General features: G+C 41.6%; 1 protein-coding gene across 11 annotated transcripts in view; it reads left to right on the forward strand.

Annotated features, from left to right (window-relative positions):
• The window catches only part of TPK1 (thiamin pyrophosphokinase 1), a 448,208-nt gene that overhangs the window by 361,121 nt on the left and 69,975 nt on the right, over positions 1 to 17,112 (forward strand). For 9 of the 11 annotated variants that reach the window (XM_081165242.1, XM_081165241.1, XM_081165247.1 and 6 more), the window contains one exon: positions 443 to 589. The exons of the other annotated variants lie outside the window; for them this stretch is intronic. In XM_081165242.1, coding sequence (XP_081021368.1) covers positions 443 to 589 — 147 coding nt within the window. The remainder of the gene's footprint in view (positions 1 to 442; positions 590 to 17,112) is intronic. 11 annotated transcript variants of the gene reach the window in all.

The raw sequence follows: 17,112 nt of genomic DNA on the forward strand, positions 1-17,112 counted from the left end.
TGAAATAAAAAGTGCTATTTTTCTAGAAAAAGAGGTGCCAGAACTCACCATGAACACCTCCCTCATTCTCTTAGAACAGCAATGGCGTCCACCTGAGAGGTGCCAGAATTGAGTTCCAGCAAGTTCCGGCTGAATAAAAGCCCTGCATCCAAGTACAGTGCTTTGATTTTATCCATAGGAGTGACTGGCAGACATTCACTTGTATGGAGGCTAAGGGCTACACTCGGGGAAATCATGCAGGTGGGGCTAAATGTGCCCGATCTGTTCAGCTCCCTCTGCATCTTCCAGGTTCTCCGAATACTCTGCAAATAGCGTGCTAGATATTTCTGTAACCTCTTGGGCATCCCCTTAAACTGTATTTCTGCACTTTGTACATATGAGAAAAAAGTACAGCAGATGCTCTCAGTGATATTTACCAATGTTTGCTTTATGTCTCTTTTAGATTGACATGATTGTAACGCTGGGTGGACTTGGAGGTCGCTTTGACCAGATCATGGCATCTGTGGAGACACTCTTTCATGCAGTTAAGATAACACCCTTTCCGGTCATAGTTATTCAGGAGAGTTCCCTAATATACTTACTTCAACATGTAAGTAAAATGAAGCAACATTTTTTGTTTTGAAAAAAACAACAGTCTAAGAAGACTGATGATGTTGGTCTTCTAAAATTATTTCACCTTCAGTAAGACTTATGTCTATTCCAGCCTGGAAATCAATATGTATCATCAAAGGCAACCAATGTGTTGTTTCTATCTATTCAAGTTTACAATGAAGTTATTGATTCAGAAATAAAAGACCAAGGGCATGATTCAGCCAAAGTTCAGTTATTTTTCAGTCCCATTAATTTCAGGGGAAGAGATTTAAGCTCCTGTTGAATTCTTCCACTGATACTGATATCAGACTTTGAAAAAGCTTAGCTCCAGCTGGATGTTAACTAGATTGCGCTATGCAACATTTTCTGTTTGCTGCTTAATTTAAAATCAGAAGTTAGGGTCACTCAGGTCTTCCAGCAGCTGCCTCTGTGCTTCTGGTTACTTCTCGGTTTGGTGGCCTAGAATGAAAACTCCAAGAAGGGGATATGTACAATAATGCACACTAGGGTAGCATTAGCTCATTCTTCAGACTATTTGTCTCCATGGAGCTTGCAAAAAGATTGGCCATGTGTTTGAGACAGGTGACAGTTCTCCTGCTTTATTCTGTCTCAGAGAACCACTGAGCAAATAGTGAACTGGTTTCCTTTGAGTCAGATTCCCTCCCTGCCCCTGATGGATACTGTCTGAGATACAACTTCATCTGTGAAATAACGTGCTTGGAAGAGCCACAAGATTTGCACAAGTAGAAAAAAAGTTTTAGAAAAGAAAACCTAAGGGGGTGACTATCCAACAAAAACAGCCCAGTGAAGACTGGTTGTACACAGTGGCCATTATTGGGCAGTAGTGATGGAAAAGAAAAATGGAGCATGGGGGGCAGGGAAGAAGGATACTGGAATACCCTGCTTGGAAGAAATGGCTGGCTGGAACCCTGAGCAGGAGCCCCCCTTTTAGACAGGAGGATACACTATAGTATTTTGTTGTTCAGTATAGTTGCTGACCAGAGGTAATACACTGAAATTCAGCAGTAAATAATGTTTCCTCAATTTATGAGACCCTCAAAGTTTTAAGAAGGATTCTGAACATAGGAAGTCATTTGCTATTACAGTGAGAAATTACTGTTATGGTTATTTGCAGAGCAGAAAACTCTAGAAACATTTTTATGCAAATGAAGGTCTGAAGGGGAATTGTGATGCAGTTTGAAATTAGGGAGTAGTTTACAAGGAAACAATTTGCACACATTGACACGAAATTAAATTTAGATGGCTTTGGGGGGAAGCTGGTTAGAACCTTTCAAAGAGTCTCAACAAGTGAGTGCTGACCCATTCAGAACAAAAAATGGTTGGCTTCACTTCAGTGTTGTATTAAGGCACCTAAATGGGTTTTGAAATGCCATGTTAAAAGTCTGTGAAAAGGGATCATGTGAAGCAATAATGAAACCACTAACAATTTTGCAAACTGCCTCATTATTAATAATTGTATCTTATGTGTTACCGCTTAACTTCAGAATGCCAGGCTGTTACTATGTTTAGCTGGCAGTTATTTACCATCCTCCACTTTACTCAGTTGGTAAATATGCTAATAGGGAATCTTCAAGTGGAACTTACAATAATCTTATTTCTTCTTAGTGGTCATCCTTTTTAGGAAAAAAAAAGTTTTTATCCCTCAGTTGCAAAGTAACTAGAACAGCCTAGAACAAAGTGGTACAATTCTGTTGGGTGACCAAAATGAGAAATGAGCCTTAAATGACAGCCGTATGAGTGATGAATTGTCACAAGTTATGGAGTCTCAAGTGCCACAAAGCAGACTCAGGTAGTCATAGTAAAATACTGGAACATTGTTAAGCCAGCCAATGGATGGGCAGTCTGGGATATATATATATCCAGAACAACTAGTAATCTACTAAGAAAATACAGCTCACCATCCATACATTTATTATTTCTTCATATACTACGTTTAGATACTTCCTTCCTCCTATGATGGTAAGGGAACACCTAGCTACTTTAAATAAATTCAGATCTCCAGGCCTTGATGAGCTGCACTCAAGGGTACTAAAGGAGTTTGTGGATGTAATGTCAGAGCCTTTGTCCATAATCTTTGAGAATTCAGGAGAGCAGGTGAGGTCCCGGCAGACTGGATGTGGGTGAATCATAGACTCATAGAGTTGGAATAGACCACAAGGGCCATCGAGTCCAACCCCCTGCCAAGCAGGAAACACCATCAGAGCACTCCTGACATATGGTTGTCAAGCCTCTGCTTAAAGACCTCCAAAGTAGGAGACTCCACCACACTCCTTGGCAGCAAATTCCACTGTCGAACAGCTCTTACGGTCAGGAAGTTCTTCCTAATGTTTAGGTGGAATCTTCTTTCTTGTAGTTTGGCTCCATTGCTCCGTGTCCGCTTCTCTGGAGCAGCAGAAAACAACCTTTCTCCCTCCTCTATATGACATCCTTTTATATATTTGAACATGGCTATCATATCACCCCTTAACCTCCTCTTCTCCAGGCTAAACATGCCCAGCTCCCTTAGCCGTTCCTCATAAGGCATCGTTTCCAGGCCTTTGACCATTTTGGTTGCCCTCCTCTGGACACGTTCCAGTTTGTCAGTGTCCTTCTTGAGCTGTGGTGCCCAGAACTGGACACAGTACTCCAGGTGAGGTCTGACCAGAGCAGAATACAGTGGCACTATTACTTCTCTTGATCTAGATGCTATACTCCTATTGATGCAGCCCAGAATTGCATTGGCTTTTTTAGCTGCCACGCCACACTGTTGGCTCATGTCAAGTTTGTGGTCAACCAAGACTCCTAAATCCTTTTCACATGTACTGCTCTCAAGCCAGGTGTCACCCATCTTGTATTTGTGCCTCTCCTTTTTTTTGCCCAAGTGCAATACTTTACATTTCTCCCTGTTAAAGTTCATCTTGTTTGTTTTGGCCCAGTTCTCTAATCTGTCAAGGTCGTTTTGAAGTGTGATCCTGTCCTCTGGGGTGTTAGCCACCCCTCCCAGTTTGGTGTCATCTACAAATTTGATCAGGATGCCCTTGAGTCCATCATCCAAGTCGCTGATAAAGATGTTGAATAAGACCGGACCCAAGACAGAACCCTGTGGCACCCCACTAGTCACTCTTCTCCAGGATGAAGAGGAACCATTGATGAGCACCCTTTGGGTTTGGTCAGTCAGCCAGTTACAAATCCACTGAGTGGTAGCATAGTCAAGACCGCATTTTACCAGCTTCTTTACAAGAAGATCATGGGGCACCTTGTCAAATGCCTTGCTGGAATCAAGGTAGGCTACATCCACTGCGTTCCCTTCATCTACCAGGCTTGTAATTCTGTCAAAAAACGAGATCAGGTTAGTCTGACATGACTTATTTTTCAGAAATCCATGCTGACTATTGGTGATCACAGCATTCCTTTCTAGGTGCTCACAGACTGTTTGCTTAATGATCTGCTCCAGAATCTTCCCTGGTATTGATGTCAGACTGACTGGGCGGTAATTATTTGGGTCCTCTCTTTTCCCCTGGCAGTTCTTTTAATACTCTTGGATGCAGTTCATCTGGCCCTGGAGACTTGCATACATCTAAACTAGCCAAGTATTCTTGTACTATCTCCTTAGTTATTCTGGGCTGTGTTTCCTCTGCTGAATTATTTGCTCCAAATTCTTCAGGTCGGGCATTGTTTTCTTTATCGGAGAAGACTGAGGCAAAGAAGGCATTGTTGTTCCCATCATCAAAAGGGGGAGGAAAGAAGATCCAGGTAACTACTGACTGGTGAGCTTGACATAAATACCAGGAAAGGTCCTAGAACAGATCATTCAGCAGTCGGTCTATGAAGTTGTGATGCTGTGATTACCAAGAACAACTGTGCCCAAAGTAACAAAATGAATTTCAGTAGGGACAAATGTCAGGTTCTGCACTTAGGCAGTAAGAACCAGCTGCACAAATATAAGATGGGGGACACCTCATGTAGTGGACCTACCACTAAATGCAAAGTAGTAAATGCACAGCTTCTCCTAAACTACAGTTGCTAAAAAAAAATCAGTTGTTGCACTTCAGGTAGATGTTCAGGTTTCTAGAATAGATAGTAAAATGCTTAACTTCGTTTCTGTTCCTTCCCTCTCGTTCCTTTACTTAGTTATGATCGGTATTACAGTTAAATACTTTTAACACAGCACAGCTTCCTTCACTGTTTAGAACTTTGGTTCATGAGCAAGGGGCACTTTTTGTCAGTTACAATCCCATTCCTGAGGTATTAGTCTAACAGACCAGGGGATCCCCTCACCCCTCTTAACAGGCTTGTGAGTCTTCTCTAGCTAGAAAATCTCTCCCCTCCTGACTGGAAGGAGACCCAAGGAGACTTCATCCTCACAGCTTCTACTTCTCTTGCTCAAACTCAGCCCTCCAGTTCACTCCTATCTGAATACTCTCCCAAGACACTCAACACCATCTTCCTAGCTAAGCTATAAGGCTTCTTCCTCTAGCTGTAGATATTCCCCTCAGAGCGGATGTTAAACTCAAATTTGAACCAACTCTCTCAGACGAACCCTATCCTGTGTCGAGATCTCCGCTTGGCCAAGCTGATAGAGCTCATCCTCCTCCGACCGAGTCCAACATGATTAATGACCTGAGCCTTTGATGAGGCCTCAGGCACATTCCCATTCAGCAGAGAATCCAGCAGCATGCGGAAGTGATGAGATTTATGGCTACATTGCAAAGAGTTTTATTTTACTAACTACGCAGACAGAAAAGACATCCTCTCTCTGTGAAAGCAGAGAGCAACTGAAACAAAGGAACAAAGGAACAGGAACCAGTAACGTCACATCCGTCTCCCATCTCCCGTGAGACTTCCAACAGTATGGAATGTGTGGAATGTAAACAGAGTCTTGTGACTCCAAAGCACTGCTCAGTGGCAAACAGAAACTAACATCCTCCCCCTTTCTGTGAACACCACTGGGCAGTGTGTCAGTACAATCTCAGTACAAACCCAGTTTCTGTACATAGGTACAGTGTTGATCCTTCGGAACCACCTTGGACAATAAATCAGCAGGAATTTCATTACCTGGCATGTAGGACACCATTACGAGTCCTTTCTGAACACATTCTCTAGCATGTTGCAGCTTCAATTGCAAGTGCTTTGTGCTTTGCTTACAACCTTCAGAAGTCAGCAAAGCACGAAGCACTTGCAATTGAAGCTGCAACATGCTAGAGAAACATGCTTTGCTGTCCTGATAAACATGGATTGGACACTTTATAGGAATTCTCATGTCTTTACACAATTGTAACAACCATTCACAATCCACAAGTGAATAAGACAGTACATTCAGTTCAGCTTCACAAGAACTTAAGCTTACTGTTGTTTGCTTCTTGCACGACCAATCAAATAGACCCTGGTTGTACATGTAGAAAACTCCAGACATGCTTTTCATGTCTGTAGTGTCACTTCCAAAACTCGCATCAGCAAATATCTCAAGACCAGACTTCTGATTGTTAAATCTCAGTCTGTAGTGTATAGTGCCTTTCAAATAGCATGCTATGCGTTTCAGAGCTTTCCAATCCTTAACAGCAGGATTGTTGACTTGTCTGCTTAGCAAGTTTGTGCTAACTGCAACGTCCGGTCTTGAACATCTGGCAATGAAGTTTAGTTTGCCTAGCACACTTCTGTACAGTGTAGTGTCAGAAAATGCTTCTTCGGTATCATCTACCTGATAACCTGTTGTCATTGGTGTGCAGAGGAGGACGACCAAACGTGTGAAGATCAAGATGATCAAGGGTATGGAAACCAAGCCTTACGAGGAAAGGTGGAGGGAGTTGGGGGATATTTAGCCTGGGAAAGAGGAGGCTGAGAGGAGATATGATAGCCATCTTCAAATATCTAAAAGGCTGTCATATGGAAGGAGCAAGCTTGTTTGGCCATCTGTCATGGATGCTTTAGTTGAGATGTCAGCATTGCAAGGGGTTGGACTAGATGACTCTCGGGGTCCCTTCCAACTCTACGATTCTTTCTTCTTCTTCTTCATTTATTTATTTATTTATTATTGATTTCATTTTACATGAAACTCTACAATTCTATGAACTTCTGAGTACCTAATGTTGAAGAGCACTGATCTAGTGCACCCAGCTGCTGCTTTGAGTGGCAGCCGCTCTCCAGGGACTCGGACAGGGGACTTGAGGGCTGGGAGTGCCAAGGAAGTTCAGAGTCTTCCATTTGGATGGCACATACTCTCCTGCCCCTAAAGCTAAGGCTCTTCTCTAGTAACCCAGTCAGATTCTGAGCAAGAACGATTATGTTTTGCTGAGAGAATCTGAAGAGGAATGAAAGACGCAGGTGGCTCAAACGTTTTGTTCTATTCTCTTTTAAAATGAAAGCCAGAATAACAAAAAAGGGGAAAGAAAAAGGCAGGAGCAGATCAGAAAGTGGAACGAGCCCCATGGAATGTTAAAAGTGGGAATTCTGAGAAACAAAATGCTATTTTTAACTTTGAAACTTTCAGCTATTAATGTAACAGCCCGAAAGGCAGTTTAACACTTTGACCATGAATTGCAAGGAAGCCTTTGATGAGATGCACATTTGGAAGCTGAAGGCCAGGGGTAATATCTTATGATTTCTTAGGTCTTCCTCTCACCCCTTGTTCTCTGGCACAAGGCTCAATTTTTAAAAAAACGGGGGATGGGGAGAGAGAATTGCTAGTTTCTTTGATGAAAATTGCCTGAGGAAAATACCATGCTAATAAGAAGCAGGCGAAGCTTTATGCAGTAGATGTGAAAATTGCTAAGACTGCAGAGAGGAAAAGAATAATTTGTTCTCTCTGTTCCAAGAAAACAAAGCTCCACATATAAAGTTAAAAAGATGTAACCCTATTCTTTCCCAAATGTATTTTGCACTCCACCCCTAAAAGATGGACAGAAATGGACCCCAAGTGCATTTTTCACACAGGCAGTTGAAATTGATCCTTACCCAAGTTATGGACTTTAAAAATACAACCTTTGAGGCCTCTTGTCCCATTTAAATGTGGGTTTTATGCTCTGGGGAAGCAGTAAACTATAATTCCAGTTTCATATTTTGAGAGTCCAGCAACCCTGGAGCAAAAGAGCAATGGGAAGGTAATTTCAGATCATGAAGATCCAGAGTCTCTTAACCATACATGCATCCACTACCTGTTCTGCGTCATCTTGACTGACTGATTGCCTGAAGCAGCAGATGCTGTGGGCATTCTGGTGCATCATGAAAATAAATGGAAGACTTTTGATTGAAGAGTAGGCAGATGCCTTAGTTGGCCGTGTGCACTTGATCTAAGGACAGACCCTCATGAACTGACATATTCTGTGCATGTGAGGGCTCAGGGGACACAAAGTCAGTATTCTTGAGGGGTGGGTGGGAATGCTCCCCTGTACAAAGTGAAAAGCCATCTGTGTAAGCTGCACAATATAATTTATTTGTTGCTTTATACAAAAAAAGGTCTTAAAGTGACTTTCAAAAGGTTAAAATAACAAAACATTCATGACACGCTGGTCCTGCGACCTATGCTGCATACAATGTGTGCTGATGGAACCAGGGTAAACCGATTCCTTCTGCGCGTGTACAGTGCAGTTCTAAAGCATTGCAATAGATCTCTCTTAAACTTCAGTGTGCATTTGCACTAAGACATGTGCACAACAATACTATTCATTTACTGAAAGCATTTTTAATCCCACTCTTTTATCATAAAAGGCTCTCAGAGTTCAGTAGCAAGCCAATCTTTGCTCTCAGGCAAAAGTCAAAACACACAAGGATAAGGGGAGCAGACAGGTAAAGAAAGCTCAGGCACCAGTTCTGAAAGTTACCGTTTTAAACATGACTGGTTGGAATGTTAACTGCTTAGGTAGTCTGATGGAATAGCCATTGCTATGTGACGTTATTCACTGCAAACATAGGAACTTAGGAAGAGCCCTCCTGGTTCCAAGCCAAAGACCTGTCTACTCCAGCTTCCTGTTCTCTCAGTCACCAACCAGATACCTATGAGAAGCATGCAAGCAAGACTTGAGTTTAATAGCACTCTTCCCGCTCATGTTCTCAAAAACTGGTATACAGCCGTATTGTCACCAATTTTGGAGGTACTATTGCCATTGTGACTAGTCGCCATTTATTGCTTTGTACTCTATGAAATATATATTGTTCATCCCCCAATGAGATAAGTGAGAGTTTTCCCCAATTAGGCCTTGTGCAAAAATGACCATAGAATGGACCCATAACCTCTTTGCTAAATTATTTTTCTGGTTCATTTCAGAAAAAGCAGGTATGTAAATTACATACATATATACTTCCTAATTCTCTAACAGAAGGACACTGGCTATATATCCAACATTAAATAACTGGGCTCTCATAGAAGGACTGCAATACCCTGACAGCCGTCTAATCTCATTACAAAAATGTACTACACTGAGCAGTATTTAAAAATATAAAATATAAGAACACAAGGCAGGAATGATTTAACTTTGAAACAGTTACAATCACCAGCTGCATTCCTCCCCTGTAATCTCAAACCCCACAAAGTTCTTCAAAAGACACGTCAAATAAGTATATATATGCAAAAAAAACTCCACAGTGGGTATGCAATTTTAATGAGCAGTTTGCTCATGAATTTGTTTGAAATCCATGTGACTTAGAAGCAGAAACAGGAGCATGCTCTGAAATTCAATATACAAAGGCTGCTCTGCTCAGCAGGTGGGAGTGAGCTCCAGAATTGATAGCCTCTGTGCATTATGTGAATTGAAGTCCATGTGCTCCAGTATGTAGGCACCCTAGTGCTACCCACTATGGCAAGGAAACCATATGGAATTCGAAGTACCTATCGCACTGTGTTTATTCATAGATCCAGAAAGATATCAGGAAACAAACTAGTCCCAGATGTGTGCAGGAGCAGTGAGGAACAGGATTCAGTGATGAAGCTCATCTGATCTGCATTTTGTATTTATGAATTTTGATGTTTTTGAAGGTTTGCTGTAAGCCACTTTGGGCACAACTTGTGGAAGAAGCAGCAGTCAATGTACAGTTTCCTGGTTCACTCCCCTACCCTACCATAGAATAATAGAATCTTAGAGTTGGAAGGGACCCCAGGATTCATCTAGTCCAACCCCCTACAATGCAAGAATCTCAACTAAAGCATCCACAACACATGACCATCCAACATCTGCTCAAAAACCTCCAAGGAAGAGGAGGCCACCACCTTCTGAGGGAGTCCATTCCACAGCTGAACAGCTCCTACTGTCAGAAATTTCTTCACGTTTAGTTGTAATATCCTTTCTTGTAACTTGAAGCCATATGTGTGGGCCCTACCCTCCAGAGCAGGAGAAAACAACCTTGCTCCATCTTCCATGTGACAGCCTTTGAGATATTGGAAGATGGCTAGCATATCTCCTCCCAGTCCCCTCTTTCCCAGGCTAAACATCCCCAGCTCCCGCTACTGTTCCTCATGAGGTTTGGTTTCCTTCCTTGATCATTTTGGTCAGCCTCCTCTTCACATGTTTCAGCTTGTCAATATCGTTCTTAAATTGTGGTGGCCAGAACTGATCGCAGTGGGGTGGGGTCTGACCAAGGCAAATAGAGCAGTACTATTACTTCCCTTGATCAGGACAGTAGGCTATAGTTGTTGGGTTACCTCTCCCACCATCCATCACCATTGGCTAAGCTGGCTGGGGAAGGCAAGAGTTGGAAAACAAGAACATGCAGGGGGCACTGTGCATGATACATCACTGATATCACTCAGCATAAGGAAGCTCCTTAAGTTTATATCTAAATAATGTGTATATTTATAATATTTATAACTAAAAAAGGCTAATGGCCCTGGGTATTTTATTAGCTTCTCCTACAACTTGCTTCATTTGATGGAGTCCTCTAGAGCTATTGGCTCTGCCAGCCTCTTTTGTGGTCCACTTGCTGTCTCCTGGTATCACACTGTGGCCTGGATTGTGTAGGCTGAGTTGTGGGCTGAGTAGATGGATGAAGGAGAGAATATCTTTCCTACAACAGTGGATGGTGATGCCTTTAAGTCCCTTACAGCTCCATGATTCTGAAGCCTGCCAGACAGTTGTTGGCATCCATCTGTCTCAGGGCACAAGTCAGACCCCTGTGTTAGCAGCACCAAAGTGACCTCCCCTGGGCGCAAGCCTGGGCAGTATGTATGGAGGTCCTGGGCTGTGCAGATGACAAGACCCCCTTCTTGGCCTCACTGATGTGGTCCAAAGGAAAGCAGAACAATACATTTGGCACCAGCTTGGCTGCAGGAGTTCCCGGAAGGAGGCATGCAAGACTTCATCCAACCGTCTTAGGGACTTCACTCTGTATTTGTGTAGGGTTTACTCCTTAGCCTTTTCTTCTCCTGAAGCTGTCCTACAAAGCAAGTATTCACAGTATTGTACACCTATATGAGCAACCAGTAGACAGAGCAATGGCATAATTGATGCTTAATGTAGACTTTCTCCAAGACTGGATGCAGAGCAGAATTTGCCATGTACCATCTTTCTTTCTTTCTTTTTTTCTTTCTTCTTTCTTTCTTTCTTTCTTTCTTTCTTTCTTTCTCTCTCTCTCTCTTTCTCTCTTTCTCTCTTTCTTTTCTCTTCAGAAAGATAGGGGCAGCTGAAGAATAATTATAATTATCATCATTATTTATCTCAATTTAAATTTATTTGTTGCTTCGCATCATTTACCGTATTTTTTGCACCACAACACTCACTTTTTTCCTCCTAGAAAGTAAGGGGAAATATCTGTGCGTGTTATGGAGGAAATGCCTACGGGTGGCATGCCTACAGATTTTCCTCCTCTAAAAACTACGTGCGTGTTATGGTCGGGTGCGTGTTATAGAGCCAAAAATACGGTATATCACACATTTTGAAGTACTCAAAGTGCTCCCTCACATTATTTTTTTCAATATTCATTACAACATTTCTATCAGGTAGATATTAATCTTATCCCTTTGTTGCAAAAATTGAGATAGTGGTTTGCCTATGGGCTCAGGGTGGTAAGTTCATAGCGCCATCTTTCTTGACTACTCTGTTGTCTACTAGTGACCCAAATCTCACCTTTGGGTGGCCTTTGGCAAGCCATTATCTCTGTTCCTCATCAAGTTGTTGTCAGGATTGCCAGGTGTGGAATGCTGTAAGCAGTGGTTCCCAATTGGTGGTTCGTGTACCCCAGGGAGTCCATGTAACCCACCCAAGGAGTCCGGGGCACCATTCACATAGCAAAAACTACCATAGAGATATCAAAATTTTCAAAAGTCTATGGCTTGGCTTTGGAAAAAGTTTAGTGCTCATTTCCTGGTTAACTGCTTCCCGGGGGGGGGGGGACATTTGCAACCCTGTTAACCCAAAAAATCATAAGGGGTTTGCACTGTAATCATGGATTGTGCTGCTGCTGCTGCTGCTGCTGCTGCTGCTGCTGCTGCTGCTGCTGCTCACACAATTTGGGGCCATAATCCAGCATGCAGTTCTTTTCCTCATGGGAGAATCATGGGAAAACAAAAATGCACATGCACATAAAAGGTGGCAACCTGTCTGGTGATGTCTGCTGCAGTGTCACACTCTGCCCTTTGGTGTGAAATTTAGCTTAATATGGTGGCATATTGATCAAAAAATGATCAACAGGTAAAACATTGTAAAAGGAACATTAGAAATTGGGGCAGAAGCACGAACATAATCCCACATCTGAATGCCCCTTTAAGTATGATTTTACTTCCTTGAACCTCAAATGTCTTTAAATTCCTTCCAGGACAGATCCTCCCCCTAATTAACTGATGTGGCATCATCAAAGGTACTTTTACATAATATACTGCAAATTAATACTCCCATATGCAATTCAAAGAAATGTGATTGAAACTTTTCTTTTGATTTAAGCACAAAAGATTTCAAGCTATATAACGATTATCACGATATACACTGTAAGGCCGTTAATCAGTGAGCTGTTGATATTGAAGTTAAACAAGTTCTTGCATAAACTCTGTAGATAATGACTTTCAAATTATTGGTGTAAACTTAGACACAGCTTGATTGGAACAGTCTTGTATATAATTATCCAGCACAACAATTTAAAACATGCTTTTGGAGGCCAAATATCGCTTGCATTGAATCATCTGAGAGAGCAGGAGAGCATCAGTTCTACCTGTATAAGTTTTCTACCTATATAAGGCCTGCCTAGCAGTCATGGGCTCTGCCACCATACGCTGCCAGAGTTTCCCTGAGTCTTACATGACCCTGTTTGTAAATTACTGAATTTGACTAGGCTCATAAAAACTGCTTACATTGTTCAAACAGATATGCTCAAAACCTAAAGGACAAAACTATTAATAATGATGAACCAAGAATGTCCTTGCCACGTGTCCAGGTAAGCCCCATCTCCTGAAAATATCCAACTATTTTTCTCCCAGCTGGAATATATATATATTTCTTCCCACCTCCCCTACCTGCTTTTCAGAGAAAAGGGCTAAGTTGATAAGTAAACATGATACATTAAGGGAGAAATTGTGTGACATTTGCTATGTGCTTTGACGTAGCTGGGCGTCGGGGGCAGGGTTGAGCTGGAATCGGAACATGACATGGGAGAAGGAATTTGTCTGCATTGTGGTCCCAATTGCATTTGCTAGGCCCCTTCCCCCAGCACCTGCTATCTGTAGTGCCCTCTCCTCTCATACCCCATGTTCCTGAATCTGGTGCCTTCCTTTCTCTGGAATTCAAGAGGTCCGACATTTGCCCTCCCAACTTTCCTACTACTGTAACTAGAAATTGAGGCAAGGTTCCAATTTTTGAGGTTTTTGAGCCCAAGTAATAGTTATTATGCTTTTCTTTATGCCTAGGATGTGCCCCAGAATCCTCAGCAGACAATGTGGAAAGGGTTGCCCTGAATGTAGAAAGCTTGAAAACTACAGTTGTAATCTATAGTGAAGTCTGCACTTTTCTGTGTCTCATGCCACAATACCCCACAAATTAAATATGATGAAATGGAGCCACCTTTTAAAAATATTATGAGCATTGATCAATTTGGCAAGGGCAATCATTTAAATGAAGGAGTACGTAATAAGCAGTAGATATCATTATCTTGTTTTTTCCTAGAACAGTAATAAAAGGGTAGCACAGGTTTCTGTTCCTGCATGACTTATAGCCATTCTCAGTGTGTTCCTTTCCAACCATCCATTTTATTCCTTCATACAGAATAGTTACAACTCTATGGTTAATAAGTTCCTCTTCAAAAATACATGTTCATTTCTTGGAAACACATTATTAGGTATATAATGAAACAAGTTAAAATGTTATTTCTTTGCTGGATAAGATGTGCCCAGGAAAAAAAGCTAATAAGCTTATTCCATGCATTTCTGAATATAACTGTGGGAGGTTGGGAGAAGCTGGCTTGTGGGGGAATGATGAATATTGTTTTGTGAACCTAACATCTAATTTGCCAGGAAAGGGTTTTGTTTCATTCTTGGAGGTTTCACTTGGCACAAAGCTAGCTGTAGTGTGTGATCTATATAGATTATGATGCTTCTGTAGCCACATGCAGCAAGTAGGAATATTCATGAATATATAACTAGAAAATACACTCATCACAAATTACAGCTTTCAAAAAGCATGGCTTAGCTGATCCTCTGCTCCTTTACTCTGAAGTCAATCTTACTATGTTCAATGGGACTCCCTTCAAGGTAACTGTGTATAGGATTACAGACCTAGTATTGTCGGCATCTGGGGGTTGAAAGGCCAGCTAGCTATCCCTCAGCTGGATCGTCTCCTTCCAGCCGTGCCGCTGCGGAGATCCATTGACCTCTGGCTCCGAAATAAATCAGTAACCCAAGCCTCCCAGACTTCGGCACACTATACTTAGCAGTGTAAACTGCACAAAAGAAGAGGCTGAGGCTTGTGAATACATACTATGAACTACGGATTTATTAAACATAAATCAAGACAAAGAAACATGTTGTCTCTCCTTGCCATCTCCTCAGAGAGAGAGTCAAAAACAAAAGCAATACAGTGGAAGTTCCACTTACGCCAGCAAACTGTGCTGGAATGTAAACAGACATGTGACACGTAACAATCCCATGTCTGCAACAAAAGGTGGAATGGCATCCTAGGATGCAATTCTGCTATCAGCTGTGCGCAGTCAAATCCCCCTAACCTGAAAGACAACATTTGGACAAAAAAACTAGGCACAGAATTTATAGTTTATTATTGATTTCCTCTATGTGTCTTTAAGAAATAACATTACAGACTGTTTTAGTTTCCTTACAATATGTTTCCTTTTGTGTTGATCAGGTTGGTATCTGATTATGTATTCACATCTCCATGGCCCACCATTTAATTTCCTTGAATCTGTTTCAGAAGTAACAGATTTAGAAAGCATAAAGGATCCAATGGACCAATGCAACTAGTTCCACACACAGAGCACAATTTTGGACTTGTGCTTCTCCATAAACAGCTTTTTTGCACATAACATGTTATTTCTGAAACAGAAAACCTTCAGACACTTTTTATGATCTGGCAGTGGTTTGGAGGACGAAGCAAAAAAAGTCCACAGTCCTAAGCTAGTGCTAGTGAGAGCCTCTCTTCCCATGCAAATGGTAGGCACAAAGGGGCTGATCCAGTATGGATTAAAGCACACACACCCCTCAACACTGCCACAAAGTTACTGCTATTTTCAGGGGCTGCACACTTGATTACTATTTAAATGCACAATACACAATACTTAATTGCGTATTAATCTAGTACGGCCCTTTGCCTAGGTCTGAATTGCCAAGGGGTTTCGGTTGCTTTGGGAATATATACATACACCACCACACACACCTTAATGATGGCCACTTTATAACAATAGGCGTAACAATGTTTAGCATTTATATACCACACTGACATACTCAAAGCAGTTCACATATATTATTTCAGCAATCCTTACAGCATCTCAAAGATGGCTAATATTGTCTCCATTTTTTAAGTGGTGGTGGAGGGGCCTGCAAGAACAGTTGCCACCACCTAGTGAGTTATGAATGAGGTAAGATTTGAGTCAGGGACTTTCTTAGCTGCTGTGGGCCACCAGATTTGTGCAGTGAGGCAAGTGGGATGTTCCTCACAGTGAGAGTTGTGCCAAGGGTAGACAAAAGGAGGCACATGCAAGTAAAAGGGCTACCAAAACATTCCATAAGTCCTTTCTGCAGCATTAGATAACTGACAAAAATGTACTTCCTTGATAGATTTTAAAGTGTAAGTAGAAATATCTTCCTCTTCTAACACTATGCTGAAATCTTACATGGGTTACACTAAACTCAGCTCAATGTAATGTAAAAGTCATGCTCCATTAATTCTTGGACATCTTCCTATTTCTTGGTCATAAATCCTACTACCTTGTATTACAAACTGCTGTAAAACTCACAGATAAAACTCACAGATAAAAGATAATTTATGTTCCGTGTGTAGCCTAATGTTTCTGTACTCCTGAGAAACACAGTCTCTGAAAATGAGAAAGTACATATATGAAATATTCAGCTATTCATTCTGACCGCGGCTAGCAATGATAAACATGACTCTGAAGGGACCAATGTTCTTCAGAGGAGGTTTAGCCTAATGGTAATAGACATTACACTGAGGTCCAGCTCCAAGAGCCTTCTGCCACTCCCTCACTGCCAGAAATGAGGTTACAGGGAACCAGGCAGGGGGCCTTCTTGGTAGTGGAATGTCCCCCATCAGATGTCAAGGAAATAAACAACTATCTGACATTTAGAAGACATCTGAAGGTAGTCCTTCTTGTTTAGGGAAGTTTTTAATGTTTGATGTTTTATTGTGCTTTTAATTCTGTTGGGAGCTGCCCAAAGTGGCTGGGGAAACCCAGCCAGATGGGCAGGGTATAAATAAATTATTATTATTATTATTATTATCATCATCATCATCATCATTATCATCATCATTAGAATTTCAGGCATAAAAGGCTATGGGTTGTATAAACTGCAGTTCCATTAATGATAATTTTCACCACCCAGAAGTAGCCATGATTATTATTTAGTGATGGTACCACATAATTCTGCTTTTTTACAACAACAAAAAATATAGTCTAAGTGGATGAGCACATTATGAATTCCATCAAAGAGAATGTCTCTTTCTGGGGCTTAGGGGGACAAAGATCATCTGCATATGCAGTACACATTTTGGGGATTTCCTTGCTTGTGCAGTAGAATATGACAAAGTTGGGAAACCCTCACCACTCACTGCGTAGGCTTTAATCTGAGCAATTTAAAATGCTTTCTAAGGTCCAATTCCAACAGGCTCCCAAGACAAACAGCTCATCACAGAATAAAACAATTTCTGGATCTACATTAGATTTAAGGTGGGTTTCTCCTTGATTGAAAACTGATGGGTTTCTCCTTGATTGAAAACTGAAGTTTTTACCATATCCAAACCATCGCGCACAGTCTAGCTTACCATTTATCTGACCATCAAGTTTTCTATATGTGGGATTTGGGAGTTGGTGGGGGAGACTATTTGGTTGTGATTCCTGCACCTCCAATGTAAAAATGGTGTAGCC

This window comes from Podarcis bocagei (genome assembly GCF_964188305.1).
Source record: "Podarcis bocagei genome assembly, chromosome: 12".
In the NCBI taxonomy this organism is placed as follows: Eukaryota; Metazoa; Chordata; class Lepidosauria; order Squamata; family Lacertidae; genus Podarcis; species Podarcis bocagei.